This window comes from Eulemur rufifrons, chromosome 16, assembly GCF_041146395.1.
Source record: "Eulemur rufifrons isolate Redbay chromosome 16, OSU_ERuf_1, whole genome shotgun sequence".
Lineage (NCBI taxonomy): Eukaryota > Metazoa > Chordata > Mammalia > Primates > Lemuridae > Eulemur > Eulemur rufifrons.
In genome coordinates, this window is record NC_090998.1 from 89,915,690 (window position 1) to 89,932,216 (window position 16,527).

Below are 16,527 nucleotides of genomic sequence, written 5' to 3' on the forward strand. Positions count from 1 at the left end.
AGAGCTGCTGTGGCCGAAAGGTGGGGCAGCGGGGGAGCCCCCTCCCACCCCGCTCCCAGCAGTCGCTGCGCCTCCCGACACCACCCACCTGCTGGCATACCATAGCACAGGGGGAGAGGCCTGCCCAGGTGGTGACGCCAGGCTGGTCCAGGCTCTTCTGCAGGACTGACTGCCCCTCACACACAGGCAGGGCTCTAGATGCAACAGCCCCGAGGACGTCCTGCTTTAGGTGAAAGTTTCTCAGTCTCTGCTGCTGCCACACACAACTTTATTTGTGAAGCCCCCCGGGCACAGCCCAGACACACAAAGAGCACAAAGGGGAAAGCACAGGGCAGTCATGGGGCCGCTCAGGGAGGTCACAGGGCATCTCCTGCCCAATTCAGTCCCACCCTTCCCATACCCCAGAAGGTCCTTTAAGAGCAGCCCCAAGATGCAGCTCCAGCATCAGGGGCTCAGCCCCTTCCTCCCCAGGCAGAACAGGTTTGGGCTGCCAAGGTGTCCCCTCCAGCTCAGCCCCCAAGTCACAGACAATCTCAGCAGCCAGGGGTGGGTCCCACTGGGTCTGGGAGCCAGCACAATCCCAGGCAACTCCTGCTCCTGGACTATCTGGTGTCCGCCTGTCCACATGGCATGGGGGCCAGGGGCCTGCCCTCTACCGACAACCCCACGGCCCACCTGTGGCAGTCTCTGCTCCTCAGGCTGAGCAGTCAACACAGCAGACATGGGTGGTGGGGACTGCAGTCTCTGTGGGACCAGGGCTTGGTGACAGGATGCAGCCTGCCCACAACACAGAAGGAGGGGACAGCACATGGACAGCAACTCCCCAGGCTCTGGTGTGGCCCGGCGGGCTTGGTGGCAGCCACCAGGGCCTTGAGCCTGAAGCAGAGATCAGCAGAGTGCCCTCAGGGGGTGGTGAGTTTAATGGCAGAGCAGCTCACAGCCCTTTCCCCAGGAAGCCAACTCCCCTCAGCAAACCAGGGCCAGGCCAGCAGGGAGACATTAAAAACTCAAATCCTGACAGGAAGCACATGACCACACAAACTCAGGGGGACCGACAAGACACACGAGACAAAGACCCTCCCTGCCTCTGGTCAGAGTCCTGTTCGAGGGGAGGGCATGGGCTGCAGCTCAGTTCATCCGAATCCCTCCCCAGGTCACTGGTCCAGGCCGAGCGATGGGGAAATGCTTCAAGTCTAGACCTTGTACAGCGTCTGCAGCAGACTGTGGCGGGCAAAGGAGCAGGATTCCAGGGCGCCGTTCGGCCTGCGGGGATAGAAGGGTGAGCAAGTGGGGCAGAAGCCTCCGGGCCCCTGGGAGCTCAGGCTCCAGCAGGGCCTGTTTCCCAACCGTGGGGGCCATTTTTGTGCCAGACTCAATTTTCCTAACCTTCATAGTGACTGCAAGAGAGACAGTAGCCCCCTGCCCTTCGCACAGTGAGGGTGGGGTGTGCATGAAGCTCAGAGACAGGCATCCAAGGCCACACAGCCCAGAGATGGCCAGAATGCAGGCTGCCCAGTCAGAAGCCTGGGCCTCTGCCATCTACCAGACGCTCCCCAAGGGCCCTTCCAGCAGACACAGGCCAGGGAGTCCTCAGTGGCCACCAGTGGACACGTTAAGACTGGGCCACAACAGTCCCACCTGGGTTGTAAGTAAGGGGCTGGCAGCTGTGGCCATCAAGACCATTAGTCTCACCACAGAGGAAGAAACTGAGGCAATCCTCCTGGGAGGCTGTGCAAGTGTGGGGCGCAGCCAGCACCAGCACTGAGAGTACCTCTGGCCCACAGCCCACCAACAGCCCACGAGCCAGGCCGGCCTTGGGGCCCCAGACCATTTCCCTGAGGGTTGAGGGAAGAGAGGCTGTGCACGTCATTAGTCACTCAGTCATCTCAGAGGAGACCTGGGGGTAGACTGAGGCCAGTGCTGGGGGTTGGGCAACCAACTGGGAAAAGGCAGCCTGTTCTGACCAATGGGGCAAGGGTGTCTTCTCAGGGGTTCATGACTAGGCCAAGGGCAAGGTAGGGGATGCTGGGAGTGAGAGGGAGCAATTCTGACTGGAGCTGGGAAGGAAACAGAGGAGGTGGGCTTTGCCAGGGGTAGAAGCAGGGGCCAGGGCCACTGTCTGGAGACAGCATGAGCAAAGCAGAGGTCAAGGCAATGGCTCCTGTTGTGGAACAGGCTCGGGGAGCACGTACCATGCTGGGGTACAGTGGGATACGGGAGAGACTCTAGCTAGCCACGAGACTCACAATAAGGCTGGGGACTTGGCCTGGACCCTGGCAGAGGAGCAGGGCAGTTAGATCTGCTTTGCACCAAGGCCAGCCCAGCTGCGGTGCAAGGGGTGGTTTCGGAGGGGGAACGTGGCGGTGGCGGGGAGAGACTCATGGCTAGAGGCCAAGGCCTGACTCAGGAGACAGTGTTGTGCAAACTGGCCCTTGAGACACTGGCTGGGTGCTGAAGGCACCTGGGTGCTCCTTACGCTCCTCCAGCCTGGCCTCACCACAATACTCCCCACATGCTCCAAGCAGCCTGCAGCAGCCACCAAGCTCTGGCCCGTGGTCCCTACCTATGTTACAGGCCTCCCATGGCAGGGGACTTCCTTCCTCCTCCACCTGCCCCACTCTCCTAAAGGCACTAGATTCACCAGAGGTGTGGCTGGTCAGACCCATTAGAGACAATCAAGCCTGACTCCTGGATGGGCAAATGGGGCACACAGGGACTCGGTGAGGGTATGGGGGACAAGCCTCCAACCTATCCCTGGTAGGGCCCTAGCTCTGCTACCTGACTGTGCCCAAGGCCCCACCAATGCTCCAAGACCATCCAGTGCCCGTGGCAGAGCACGTCACAGGGGAGGGCCTGGGCTGCTGTGGGCACGGACACAGAATCGCTCCTAGAGACAATGCCAAGCACAGAATCAGAATCTCGACTAGCACACCTGGGTGTGGACACCGGCCTGGCTTCTTGCTAGTACGTGACGTGGGGTAACTGCTTAACCAGCCTGGTGCTAGTTTCCTCATCTGGAAAATAGGGGCCGTCGCATGTCTTCTCTCTCCACAGGAAGACACTGTCTCTGAGCCCCCACCATTCTCAGTGGGGCAAACAGCAGGAGGCCTCATGCGGGTGGCGAGATGCAGATTCGATGCTGAGAGCCCAGGAGGCATGAGGGCCTCTCACAAGCCCGAGTGGGGGTAACCAGGTAGGCTGGGCCAAGACCCCTGGGACAAGTGCCTCTTGACCAGGCCAGGGAAGCCTCAGCCAACCAGCGGCCTGACAGGGAAGGCATGGGCAAAATGACAAAGCCACACTCACTTGGTCATGAACGCCAGCAGCAGGGGTGCAAGGGCCTTGGGGAAGTAGTCCTGCTGCACCATGTGGTTCAGTGTCATCAGGGGCCCATACAGGTTGGCAATAGCCTTGATCTTGTCTTCACTCTGCAAGTGGAACACAGCAAAAGGCAGGTGAGCTTCCAGGTCACAGGGGGGCCCTTGGTCTCCACCATCCAGACTCTGCTGACAGTGCACCAAGACTGAGGTCCAGCTCAGATCCTATCACGAAGACCAAGACTGCTGAGGCAGACTCAGGCCTCAGGGACACAGTGGGGGTGACCGGAGCAGGACCTGAGGTGTGGGAGGGGTTGTGGGTGTGACTGGAGCAGCGTCTGGGGTACTCCTGCCTTCCTCCCTCCTGGGCATGCGGCTCTTCCGGCCTCACCTTGAGCAGACCCATGTGCACGAGGAGCCTGGTAAGGAAGGCGTTGGCGTTGAAGGCTGACGAGCTGAAGGCCTTCTTCATCAAGGCATCTGCAGGGCAGAAGCAGCAGTGGGGCAGGATGCCCTGAGCCATCATGGGCTCACCCTGCCTCCCCGCTCTGACCACGAGGTGAACACAGGAGGGACAACGGGGACACAGGCACCAGAGTGAGGGGACAACTGGCACCAGGGGATGAGCCCCATCCATTTACTGGCTGTGACACTCTGGCCCTTCCCCATCCTGGCCTCACATATAAAATGGGCGTGGGGACGACACCCACTGTGCAGACCTCGAACAGAGGGGTGGAGACTTAGTGAGGCAGACCACCCCTGGGGGAGGTTTCAGGTGTTTTAGGGAGGCAAGGCGACCTGCATGGACTGTGCTAGGCTGCACTGGGAAATACAATTCAGGCAACTTGTTCCTACAAATGCCCATAGGTGGGCTCTCAGGAGCAGACCCCCGTCCGGCCCTCACCTGCTTCCCAGCCCCACTTCTCACTGAACTGTCCCTACCCCCTGCTTCAGTGTTACCCACAGAGCATCAGTCCAGGAGGAAGCACCACACAGATCTCTCCTCTCCTTTCTTGTAAGCTGTGCCCCTTGCCCGTAGGGCCCTTCCTCGCCTCTGTCTGGCCAAATTTGGCCCACAATTACAGGCTCAGATAAGCAAATGGTGACAAGGTGGAAGGTGACAGGTGCTGGAATGGAGGAAACTGAGAAAAGCGTGGGGAGAGGGACATGACAGGACTGAGGGAGGTAGTCCTAGGAACACATTGGATGATATGGGGACAGCAGGTGTCTTCTGGGCAGGGAACTTCCAGGTGGAGCAGGCCACAAGTACAGAGGCTCCGGGGTGGGGACAAAGGCCCAGCTCCACTCCCCTCCTCCTGACAGGACTGGAACCGCTGGGCCTTGCCGATGACTATCTGGTTTCATACACAGAGTGGGCACCTGCACCGGACGCCACTGGCCCGAGTTCTAACCGGAAATGCTGTGCGGCTCTGGGAATGGCCTGTTTCCTAGCTGCAAAAACAGAGAGGAGGGCACCCAAGATGCTCCATGGCAGGAACCTGACAAGAATAGGTCAGAGTGGCCAAGGAGCAGTCCCTACATAAGTGCCAGAGCAGAGGGGCTACAGTAACCACAGATGTCATCTGGGGCTGACGAGTGTCAAGGGGGAATGAGCCACCCAGGTCCCACCCAGCCCACATTACCTACTGCATCCTGCACTGCTGTCCTCACTGTAGCTTCGTCCTTGAACACAGACGACACCTTTAGGAAGGCAGAGACCACCTTTTCTGGGTCAGATGTGTCAGTCTGAGGACACAAGAGATAATGGCGGGTCACAAGGGGCCAGACCCCAGGCCTTTGGCACGAGGTGATGTGCCTGGGTCCTGCTGCAGGCAAGAGGCCTTGGGCCCCTGGAGGGCGAGGACAGGCCCCACCTCACCCCATGCTGCACCCTCAGAGTCTGGCTTGGGCCAGGCAGCACAGCAGGAATGAAGGAGCACTGACAATCACCCCTGGGACCTGGTGGTACCGTCTCATAATCAAACCTGAAGAAACAATCCAGGACGCATGCAATACTTGCATGCAAGGAAGCTGATCTCACCCAACGAAAGGGAAAGTGGGGAAAAAAGCCAATGTCCAGAAACAGTGGCTCACTTTTAAGTGCTATGTCCACTCTCTGGAACAAAGAGCATGAGAAGAGTTTTATTGACTCAGGCAAATGATGCATGGTGTTAACGGAAAATGAGAGGATGCAAAAAGGCTTGTATAATTTCATTTATCATGTTAAAAAAAAGAATTCAGGCAGGGCACAATGGCTCACGCCTATAATCCCAGCATTTGGGAGGCAGAGGTAGGAGGATCAATTGAGGCCACGAGTGCAAGATTAGCCTGGGCAACATATCAAGACCCCATCTCTAAAAAAATTTTAAAAATCAGCCGAGTGTGGTGCTATACACCTGTAGTCCCAGCTATTCAGACGGCTGAGGCAGGAGGATTGCTTGAGCCTAGAAGTTTGAGGTTACAGTGAGCTATGATCACGCCACTGCACTCCAGCTCAGGTAACAGAGCAAGACCATCTCAAAAACAAACAAACAAAACCAGATAAAACATCAAAAGGAAATCAGCCAAATGACAAGCCAACTCTGAGAGTAACCACTCTGAGCCCCAATTTTCTTATCTATAAAATAAGAGTACCAGGGTCTACATTTGGATTGCCATAAAGGTTAAATAAAATCATGCCTAAGTATAGTGCCTGGCAGAAAATAGGCACTCGATAATCATCTCTGTATGAGTGAACCAACCAACCAACAAGTGAGGCTGGAGTGAGGGCAGCTTCCCTGCAATAAGCATGTGACCTCTAAAGAGGCCCTGGGCAGCAGAACTGTTCTAGAAGCAGCTAGGCCGATACAACACGCAGAGAGAAGCCGAGGTGTGGGCGTGCACACACAAGAGTCTTGAGAAAACTCCCTAATTCCAGTCACCACTGGGAAGTGGCAGGCTGCACCTCCTGGAGCCAAGTGTACCCCCAGTGGGAGCATCTGCAACCCCCAGAGGTTGACAAATATACTGGACACCCTCATTTACGTGTTTATATAAAAAAAGACAACAGTGGCAGGCCAAGCCTCCCCACCCTCAGTTGCCAATGTCACCTCCCAATCCCCTGAGCTCTGATCATCCCTTTTCTCTGGCAATTTAGGTGGGATTCGGGAAGTGCTGCTATTACCTGTTGGGCTATCAGCATGGAGCTCTTGGGCCCAAGACGCAGCAGCTTCTCTGGAGAGGGGAAAGCCAGGAAAGTGGAGACGTCTGCAGGAGGCGGGGAGGACAGCACAGGAGCTGGTTCCTGAGAACGGTGGCACAGGGGCTCTGTAGAATTCCAGACTCCAGATTCCTCGCCCAGGCTGTGCCCATCCCCACACCCAGCACCATCCATCCCACTCTAGCCAGCCCAGGCTCATAGTCTAGAATTCTTCCTCCCACTCAGCTGCAGTTACTACCTCTCTCGGTCACCCGTAGATGCTCGCCCTGGCTGGCTCCTGGTCCAGAAGCCTTTGGGGTGGAGAGCAAGCCACCTCCCTGGGACTCGCTACAGCCAAGTGGATCCTTACCATGACATGCGGTGCCCCAGAAATGACTCAAGAGGCACGTGGGGCCTAAAGCAGACCCCACCAGACCTAGAGTCCAGCCTGTGTAAGCACTCCTAGCAAGCCCCAGAGGTGCCTAGAGACAAACTTAATATTAAGATTGTGCCTAGTGGGCTGGGCACGGTGGTGCTAATCCTAGCACTCTGAGAGGCCAAGGTGGGAGGAAGGATCGATTAAGCTCAAGAGCTGGAGACCAGCCTGAGCAAGAGCGAGACCCCGTCTCTACTAAAATAGAAAAAATTGGCTGGGTATGGTGGTGCACGCCCATAGTCCTAGCAACTCAGGAGGCTGAGGCAGGAGGATTGCTTGAGCCCAGGAGTTTGAGGTTGCTGTGAGCTAGGCTGATGCCACGGCACTCTACCCAGGGTGACAGAATAAGACTCTGTCTCAAAAAAAAAAAAAAAAAAAAGGGACATCACAGGCAAGGGATAGCACAATCCTAACCATAATCTCAGGAATGCAGGGCTGTCCCCCTAAGGGTCACCAAAATAATCCCCTAGTGGGTGAGGAAAAAAATTCAGAATTTCAATTTATGCTTTTTTGGGTTTTTTTGTTTTGGTTTTTTTTTTTTTTTTTTTTGAGACAGAGTCTCGCTTTGTTGCCCGGGCTAGAGTGAGTGCCATGGCATCAGCCTAGCTCACAGCAACCTCAAACTCCTGGGGTCAAGCGATCCTACCGCCTCAGCCTCCCGAGTAGCTGGGACTACAGGCATACGCCACCATGCCCGGCTAATTTTTTCTATATATATTTTAGTTGTGCAGATAATTTCTTTCTATTTTTAGTAGAGACGGGGTCTCACTCGTGCTCAGGCTGGTCTCGAACTCCTGACCTTGAGCGATCCACCCACCTCGGCCTCCCAGAGTGCTAGGATTACAGGCGTGAGCCACCGTGCCCGGCCCATGCTTTTTTTTTTACTCAATTGTTTTAGAAATATTATGTATGTTTTATAATATGTTAATACATAATGCAGCAGCATTATATATATTACAATCATCTCATAATTTATAAATTAATAAACATATCTATAATATATTAAGGTAAACAGAAATATAGGCAAATATTGCTACATTGGGATGATTTGATTTTTTACTTAATATCCTGCAATCAAAAAACATCTATGGCTACTGTACCCAAGTGGACTGACACCCCCATGAAGACACCTCCAGATCCATTCATGGGACCAGGGCTCTGATCCTAGCAGATGGCCAAGCACTCACCCCACCATTAGGGTCCAGAATCTTCCTTGAGGGCGTGGCTGATTCCTCTCCCTGCCCTCTCTGTTGTGGTTCTTCCTCCTCCTCTTCCTCTTCCTCCTCCTCCTCCTCTTCCTCATCCTCCTCTTCCTCATCCTCCTCTTCCTCATCTCCCTCTTCCTCCTCATCTCCTTCCTCCTCCTCCTCGTCCTCGTCATCACTGCAAAGAGGAGCTGGCTAAAGCAGACCCTCCCCACCCAGCAGCCGCTGGCCCAAAGGCCTGGCTCCGTGAGCCTGGTGACCCCAGCCAGGCAAGGGGACCCTAGGCGGAGCCCCTGCTCCCAGAGCAGAAGCAGATGATCTGTCATCACCCAGGAAGCCCACGATGCAGACACAGACATAATGCCCAGTAAAGGCTTGTCTGGTACATAACAGGAGCTCAACCAATGTTTTTTTGAATAAATGTAGAAACAGATAAAGGAATGGCCTGACCCTTCACCTCTTGGGTCACCCACCTGAAGTTCCCTACCTGAGGGACGCCAGCACTTTGGCCATGTTGAAGCCGTCTAGCACTTCCTGAAGCTGTTCACATCCTTCTTCTCCTAGGGTGTTGCCTGCTCAAGGGGAGGGCAGAGTGGTCAGGACAGGGTGGCAGGGCCAGTCCAGCAGACCTGTGCTGGGGCCACCCGCCCCCGACTACCGTTGAGGTCCAGCTTCTCCAGCTCGGCCTTGTCCGCCATGGCCTCGGCGACAGCCAGGGCAGCATCTCTCTTGATCTCACAGAACGACAAGTTCAGCTCCTAAAAGTAACAAGAAAGGATGGAAGCGGGCAGGAGACCAGGAGACCAGGTCCTACCTACTCTCATGCCTTGGTTTCCCCAAGTGAGGATAAGGTGAGCTCTGTCCTCCAGATGGGGACGAGGGGGCAGGAAAAATAACTCTAACAATAAATATAACATGATACCACATACCCAATGGTATGCTGAGTGCTACGTATATTCACTTCCGCTATAATAATGTACACTACTCCCTTCTGTTCACTTAAGTTATACCCTAATAATGTACACCATGCCTTCCCATTTTATAAAGAAACCGTGGCTGGGAGAGGTGAGGAGACTTGCACAAAATCCCAGGCAAGAAGTGGTAGAACTGGGATGAGGCCCTGGGGCACCTGCCTTCAGACCCCTGCCTCCCCCACAGCCTACCACCACAGGCAGTAACCCCCGCGCTGGGGAGAAGCCCAGACCCCAGAGGGAGAGTGTCAGGCAGCCAGGCTGGCACCTTTAGCTTTGGCAGGCCCCCACGGATGGCATCTGCAATGGCAACAGCACCCTTGGAGCGCACCAGGCAGTCCCCGAAATTGATCACCTCCACCTGCCTCAAGGTCTTCAGGGTCTGCAAAGAGGAAGCAAGAATCCAGAGTGAGGGTGCAGGCCTCACCCCAGCCCTCAGCAAGCCCCAGCAACATCATACCCCACGCCAGTCACCACACACTGTCCTCTTGTGTACCCCAGTCTGGCCTCCTCCACACCTAATCAATTCTCCTGTCACCTTCTTGTTGACCTCCGGGCCCCAAGCTAAACCCCCTCCACTCTATTCCTTATGCTGCAGCCAGAACATTTCCTGAAGTACAAATCTAAGCACACGCACACAGCTTGAAACCCCCCAGGGCTCCCAGTTACCCATGGGAGAGAGTGTCAGAGAGTCAGCAAGCCTGCAGAGGCCTGCCTCCCTCCCTCTCTTCATCTTCAACCACCAAACACACCTTGAGCCCTGGTCATTTCAAACCAGGACCAACCAAGCAAGGCTCCTGTTCTGAGTCTGTGGGCCTTCCACCTGCTGTGCATCGCTGTGCCCGAAACACCCTTCCCCAGCCTCATTGTTCAGAAAGTCTACTTGTCCTGTACAACTTAGCCAAAATGTGACCTTTTCCAAGAACCTACACATCTCCTAACACCTACAGTGGCAGGACTGGCCTTGTGTTGGGCCGCAGTGCCCCAGCACCCAGGCAGCTGAGCAGCCACTGCGTTCAGAACCCCATCACTGATCAGTGGCTCCCGTCCCTTCTTGCACTAGGGTCTCCTTAAAGGCAGGGTTTTTGCTGGGCTTTTTTGGAATAGGGTCTTGCTCTGTTGCTCAGACACAAAAGCAGTGGTGTCATCACAGCTCACTGCAACCTCAAACTCTGAGCTCAAGTGAGCCTCCTGCCTCAGCCTCCGAGCAGCTAGGACTGCAGGTATGCGCCACCACGCCCGGCTTTTTTTATTTTTTGTAGAGATGAGGTCTCACTACGTTGCTTAGGCTGGTCTCAAACTCCTGGGTTCAAGCAATCCTCTTGCCTCAGCCTCCCTAAGTGCTAGGCAGGGTTTGTCAACCCTGTGGGTCTGCACTTGCTACAAAGCTGGGCACTAAACAGGGGCTCAAAAAACAGCTGCTGGGTCTGGCGGTGGTTCACACCTGTAGTCCCAGCTACTAAGGAGGCAGAGGCAGGAGGGCTCTTTGAGCCCAGGAGTTCAAGAGCAGCCTGGACAACACAGCGAGATGCCATCTCTTTAAAAAAAAAAAAAAAAGGAAATAAACAAAACAAAATACTGCTGCTGAACAATCCATGAGGACAACAGATGGAGGAGCAGCCTTCTCCTGTGCAACCTGAGAACCAAACCACCCCAGTCGCTGCGGGCTGCATAGAGGCAGCTCAGGATGAAGGCAGCACGAACACTCAGAGGTGCCTCAGAAGGGCACAGGTCACCTCATGACATGTGACCCTGTTGACGACTGTTCAAATGAGCTGGACCTGTGAGGTACACAGCAGGTGGGCAGGGAGATGGGGGCAGAGCAATCACCTGCTAACGAAGGCGCACAGGTCCACTGCAAAGGCAGCAGCCAGACTGTCCACCGGGGCCTGGTGTGGCCCCACCACACTCGCCTCACCTCAGCCATGGCCACCGCACCCTTCTCAGTGAAGGTGTTGTCATTCAGGTTGATGACTCGTAGCAGGGGGTTGATGGCGAAAGCGTGGGCCAGGGCAGTGACACCAGGGTGATTGATCCCATTCTGCGGCATGTGGACCTCCTCCAGAGTCCCAATGACCTGCAGGGGCAGCACAGAGAGTGGGGAGGTGGGCTCCCGGGTGCCAGTTGACATCTGGCAGGCAGGAGAGCAATGCCACACACCAGACACAGGGAGGGGATGCCATCAGCACAGCTTGTCTGTGGGACTCTTGGGCATAAACTGCCAAGCATGCTCCTGGGCATGGCTGTATGTGGTCCTCCCCACCACCTCAGGAGGGAGCCCCACGTGGGATAGGATCCACCCATGACTAGGGATCAGAGAGGCTAACTGACTTGCCCGGAGTGACACAGCCCTGAAGTAGGAGGCCTAGAGGACACCTTAGTCTGGTGCCCTCTACACTGTGGGACCCCTGGGCTCTGGCGGGTACTTAGTCACAGCCCTTCTCTGGATGATGCAGCTCCACTTGAGCTTTCCTGCTCGGGGCCCTCCTACCCTAGCTACACAACATAACTGGCACTTCACATGCCACGTCCTACTTCAGGGATGAGGAGCGTATTCCCTAAGCCATCTGGTCCTTTTTTATCCTGGTCTTTTGACACCTTATTCCCTCTATCTGGAACATTCTGTCTCCTTATTTGTCAGCATTTTCTTCATAGGCTAACTCACATGCATTCTACAGCTCTCATTTTGGACACTTCCTCCTCCAGGACAGCTTCCTGGATTTCTCCAGCAAAGTCCAGGGCTCCCCTGTGCCCCCAGAGCCCCTGATCCCTCCTTATCATGGTGACCTCTACCCTGGAGTACTGAAGCACATTCTCGCCTGCACCAGCTTGAGCTCTCGAGGTTAGGCCATGTGCCAGGCTCCACTGTCACCCACGGTTGACCATAGCCCTGGCCCGGGCACCTCTTGCTGTCCCCAGGTACTCCGCACGGCGCTGGGGATTGGAGGGGCTTGCAAATAAATACAGGACAACCTAGGTACATTCCGAGTCAAGGCTTCTTAGTTTTCTGTGCCATGGGCATTTTGGGCAGTCTGGTAAAGCCCTGGGCCCCCATCTCAGAAAAATGTTTTTAAATTTTGAGATAAATTACACAGAATTACAAAGGAAATCAATTCTATTGGAACAACTGTCAAAACACTTACAAAAATACCCCAAATGTGCGCTGTAGTAATATATGAACTTCTTTAATGCACTGAATAGCAAGATCTAGGGGCAGGTCTACTATTAGTGTGACTTTGATCTGGTAAGAAACAAATATTTCTATGTATCTGCAATCCACAACTATAACTTGATATGAACCATCTGTGGTTCCCACTGGTGACAAAGTACAGGAATTTCTAATGCTACTGAGGTTCACTGTTTACACTCATAATCGAAGGTCATAACACATATAGCTACTTCAGGGACGATAATGATGCAATTTTCCCCCCAGGCATGTCCACAGACCCCCTAAATTCTATCTACAGACTGGGGGATCCTACAGACTCTGGGTTAAGAACCCCATTCTAAGCACCCCAGAGGACACTGTACGAACATCAGCACAGCCACAGTGCACCCCATTCCCAGTGCACTGGGGCCGGCAGGCCAAGGGAAGGGGGCACCCAGGGAGAGCAACTAGTGCCCCTCTATCTCCCAGATGGCAGGAGCTGCCCCGTAGCGAGGGGCCCAGCAAGACATGAGGCAGGTCTCTGCCACGTCCACTGCCCACTGTGGTGGGGGAGGCACCTGTAAAGGCAGCGTTTGTGGCAGGGAGGCCACTCCATGCAGTAACACCGTGGGTGCCACTCTGGCCTGAGCATGGCTAATGCTGCTAGAACACTGTTTGCTGAAGAAAACATTTAAATTAAGAGGACGACAAAGCCCAAAATTCCTGGTCCCGTGGGGGACAGGTGTGGCCTTCTCCTGGGGGTGAGCAGGGACTCAGCAGTGTCCTGAGGGGATGGGGGGGCAAAAGGGGGAGATCACCTGAGATCACCTTGTCTGGTACCAGAGCCCTGATGCTGCTCCTGCCTGTCTCCCTGTCTCAGGAAGTCAGAAACGTTCCTTCTCCATGCCCCACACCTAGGGGCTGTGCCAGGCTACCATGAGCTCTCCCGTCGTCTTGCACCACCTCCTCCACGCCTGGCACACGGCCCTCCCTGATCAGAGCAGCCTGCCCTGCCCAAAGCCTCACGGGCACCTGCTGTGACACACCTGAGGGGCGGATCATGTGTCTTCCCAGACACATACGATGGGAATTCTGGCCCATTTTAGCATAAGCCAATGGGCTCAGACAGGGAAAGCGACTCTCCCCAGGTCACTAGGCTAAGCGCCACTGTCAACCCCTTAACCCAAGTGCGCCTCAGGGCCTGGTGGGGCAGAATGGACAGAAACCACTCACCCCAAAAGCTTCTGCCAAGGCAGTGGCTCCATCGTTCTCCAGACGGTTTCTGCCAGCAACAAAGACCTTCAGGGCCAGCGGCTTGCCTTGGGCACTGGATTTCCGGTGACACTCAGTCAGAGCCTCAGCCAGGATCTGTGGGGAAAGAATGGGGGCCCAGGCCATGGGCAGGAGGCCCCTCTCCCAGCAGGGTGGCCACTGTCTCTGAACTGCTCAACATCCCACACCACCCCCAGTGCTGGGGACAGAACTGCTAATAGCACAATGGTCGCACCTTACATGTGCCTAGCACTTTACGTGCCCAGCTTGTACATCTACCACTTTGTGTGTCACACGTGTTAGCCTGCTGGGTTTAGCTTCACTTTAGACAGGAAGACCGAGGGAGGGGAAAGAATGACACTGAGTGGACCGACACGAAGCCAGGTCCAGGGGAGGGCTCCCTGCTCAGCTCACTTCACTGTCACAAGCCCTCTGCTAGGTGGAAATGGCACAATTCTCATTTTCCAGCTGAAGAAACTCAGGCTCTGAAAGGAACAGAAACTTTCTTATGGCCACCAAGCAAGTGGCACACTCTGAACCAGAAACCACATCTTCCAGCTTCTCTTCCACACTCCACAATGCCCAAGGGAGCTGGCCATGGTGACAGCAGCCCAGATGCACCCATCTGCTATATGCCGTGCCCAGGCACAGCAAGGCTCACCTAAACCCAGCTTGGCCTGTCCTTGGTGTGGTGCCAGAAGGTGGCCTGTACCCTGGTTACCCCAATAGGCATTTAAAAATGCTGACTTGGCCGGGAGTGGTGGCTCACGCCTATAATCCTAGCACTCTGGGAGGCCGAGGCGGGTGGATCGCTTGAGGTCAGGAGTTCGAGACCAGCCTGAGCAAGAGCGAGACCCTGTCTCTACTAAAAATAGAAAGAAATTATATGGACAACTAAAAATATATATAGAAAAAATTAGCCAGGCATGGTGGCGCATGCCTGTAGTCCCAGCTACTCAGGAGGCTGAGGCAGGAGGATCACTTGAGCCCAGGAGTTTGAGGTTGCTGTGAGCTAGGCTGATGCCATGGCACTCTAGCCCGGGCAACAGAGTGAGACTCTGTTTCAGAAAAAAAAAAAAAAAAATGCTGACTAGCTGGCAGGGATCAGCTCCCAGTAAATGTGACATACAGGATTCACAAGCAACTGCACGCAGGAGAGAAACGGCGTTTACAGAACACCCACTGGGTCCTGAGAGCTCTCAGCAAGGCACTTTTGCGCTTTCTCGGTTCAACCGCAAAATCAACCTGACAGGTAGTGTCTGCCTTACTTTACAAACAAGGACGTTGAGGCGCAGAGAGGCAAATGAATTGGCCAAGGTCACATAGCACTGCAAATGGCAGGTGGGTTGGTCTCGCTCCTGACATGAGACTGCACACAGCTGGCCTTGAGGATTACCAGGGTGACACCTGCCCAAACCCACAGTGGCAATGGTGGGTCACACATATGCTCAAGGTAAAGGCATCAAAGTTCTGCTGTGGACCAGCCTCTGAGGAATCTTCTCAGAGGGGGCAACCAACTGCGCTAGCTCCTCCCCATTCCCCCTGGCTGCTCTCTGAGGCCACCACGGTGAGAGCCTTAGCGCCTGCAGTTCAGCGCGGGAGCAGATTCAGGTCTGGAGAGTTCCCAAGCACAGAGCCATACCTCATTCCCTCTGGATCCTCTGGGCCCTCCCATTGCCATGGCACATGGACCTCACTTAATACAAGCTGCCTGGAAGGAACAGATTCTAAAGGACCTGCAGGCCTTGGTCACACATCCACACCCTGCTGCCTGGAGCTCCCAAGAGGTGCAGGTCAGCAAGGCCGGGACCCAGAGGTCCAAGCCAATCAGTGGTGAGGGAGGCAGCAGGGCACTAGAAGCCTCCAGGGTGAGCAGGTCTGTCAGAGAGGACCCCTGGCTCTGGGCTTCAAAACTCTGATTCCCCATGTCATCCCACTGCAAGTGTGGGGCAGGCCAGACAAGCACTGGTCACCCAGGGAAGTTCACTGAGCCTGTTTCCCGGCACTGCTTGGCGGCAGGGGTGAGGTGATGGAAGGAAGAGCGAAGCATTCTGCAAGATAGCGTCTCCAGCTCTCCCAGCACCTTCCCCCAGTCTAGGTTGGGCTGTACCTGTCTTCTGCGCCAATGAAACATTTTTATGATACCTGAACACAGGGACAGCTTACCGCCCCATTGGACCAGGGGGTGGCGGCTAAGACAGGCACAGAGCCTGCCCCGGCTTGCAACCTCGGCTCCTCAGCCTGGGCCTCTGTAGGCCTCACAACTCCCTGTGCCGCTTTGAACAGGGCCTTGTGGGTGAAGGCTGAGAACCCACATCGTCCCACACTAACTCTGTGACCTGCTCAACTCCACCTCTCCAAGCCTGAGTTTACTCACGTGGGAAAGGGGAAAGGTACCATCCAGCTTTCAGTGTGGTGGGGAAGTTAAGGCAATGCGTATGACACAGCTTCAAAAACATGCCCCAATTGCTATGAGTTTGTGTCCTGGCCCTTTCCTCCCCTTGGTGAGAATGTGTGAGTGTAGAGGGTGGGGTGCAGACTGGCACCCAGTGTTTCTCAACTCCGGGTCTAAAGGAGTCAGGACGGACCTAGCAGAGAAAGACCAGGGCTGGTCTCCCTCGGTGCAGGTTCTCGGAAGCAAAGAAACTCCATCCTTCCCTGACCAGCATGACTTGCTGGCAGGACAGGGGCAGCACCCCAGGCAAGACCCTGTCCAGGAATAAAGGTGGCTCCTTGAGCAACATGTTCCCCTTTCTGTGCTGCCTCCTCTGCCTATGCACCAGGCCTTGCCCTGGCCCTGCTAGCTGCTGTGAGGGGACAGTAGGTGTAGGATGCCCCAAGCTCTGTGTTCTGCAGAGCCAGCACGTTGGAGCAGGTATGCAGCAGTACTGACTCCGCATTGCCAAGCTAACACAGGACGTGGGATGGTTGCTTGGCAACCCCACCCTCTCAGACTCCTCCCCACTGGCTGCAGCTGCTGCTTTAGAGGCCTTTCCCTTT

The 16,527-nt window shown here is 55.2% G+C and overlaps 1 protein-coding gene across 2 annotated transcripts in view; it reads right to left on the reverse strand.

Moving 5' to 3' along the window:
• Nucleotides 1–254: 254 nt before the first annotated feature.
• Nucleotides 255–16,527, reverse strand: part of RANGAP1 (Ran GTPase activating protein 1) — a 29,891-nt gene continuing 13,618 nt past the window's right edge. For both annotated transcript variants that reach the window (XM_069490132.1, XM_069490133.1), the window contains exons 6-16: nucleotides 13,489–13,623; nucleotides 11,026–11,184; nucleotides 9,376–9,489; nucleotides 8,795–8,894; nucleotides 8,624–8,708; nucleotides 8,119–8,314; nucleotides 6,481–6,600; nucleotides 4,961–5,063; nucleotides 3,709–3,797; nucleotides 3,307–3,428; nucleotides 255–1,263 (exon numbers count right to left, since the gene is read on the reverse strand). In XM_069490132.1, coding sequence (XP_069346233.1) covers nucleotides 1,194–1,263; nucleotides 3,307–3,428; nucleotides 3,709–3,797; nucleotides 4,961–5,063; nucleotides 6,481–6,600; nucleotides 8,119–8,314; nucleotides 8,624–8,708; nucleotides 8,795–8,894; nucleotides 9,376–9,489; nucleotides 11,026–11,184; nucleotides 13,489–13,623 — 1,293 coding nt within the window. In that variant the 3' untranslated portion in view covers nucleotides 255–1,193. The remainder of the gene's footprint in view (nucleotides 1,264–3,306; nucleotides 3,429–3,708; nucleotides 3,798–4,960; nucleotides 5,064–6,480; nucleotides 6,601–8,118; nucleotides 8,315–8,623; nucleotides 8,709–8,794; nucleotides 8,895–9,375; nucleotides 9,490–11,025; nucleotides 11,185–13,488; nucleotides 13,624–16,527) is intronic.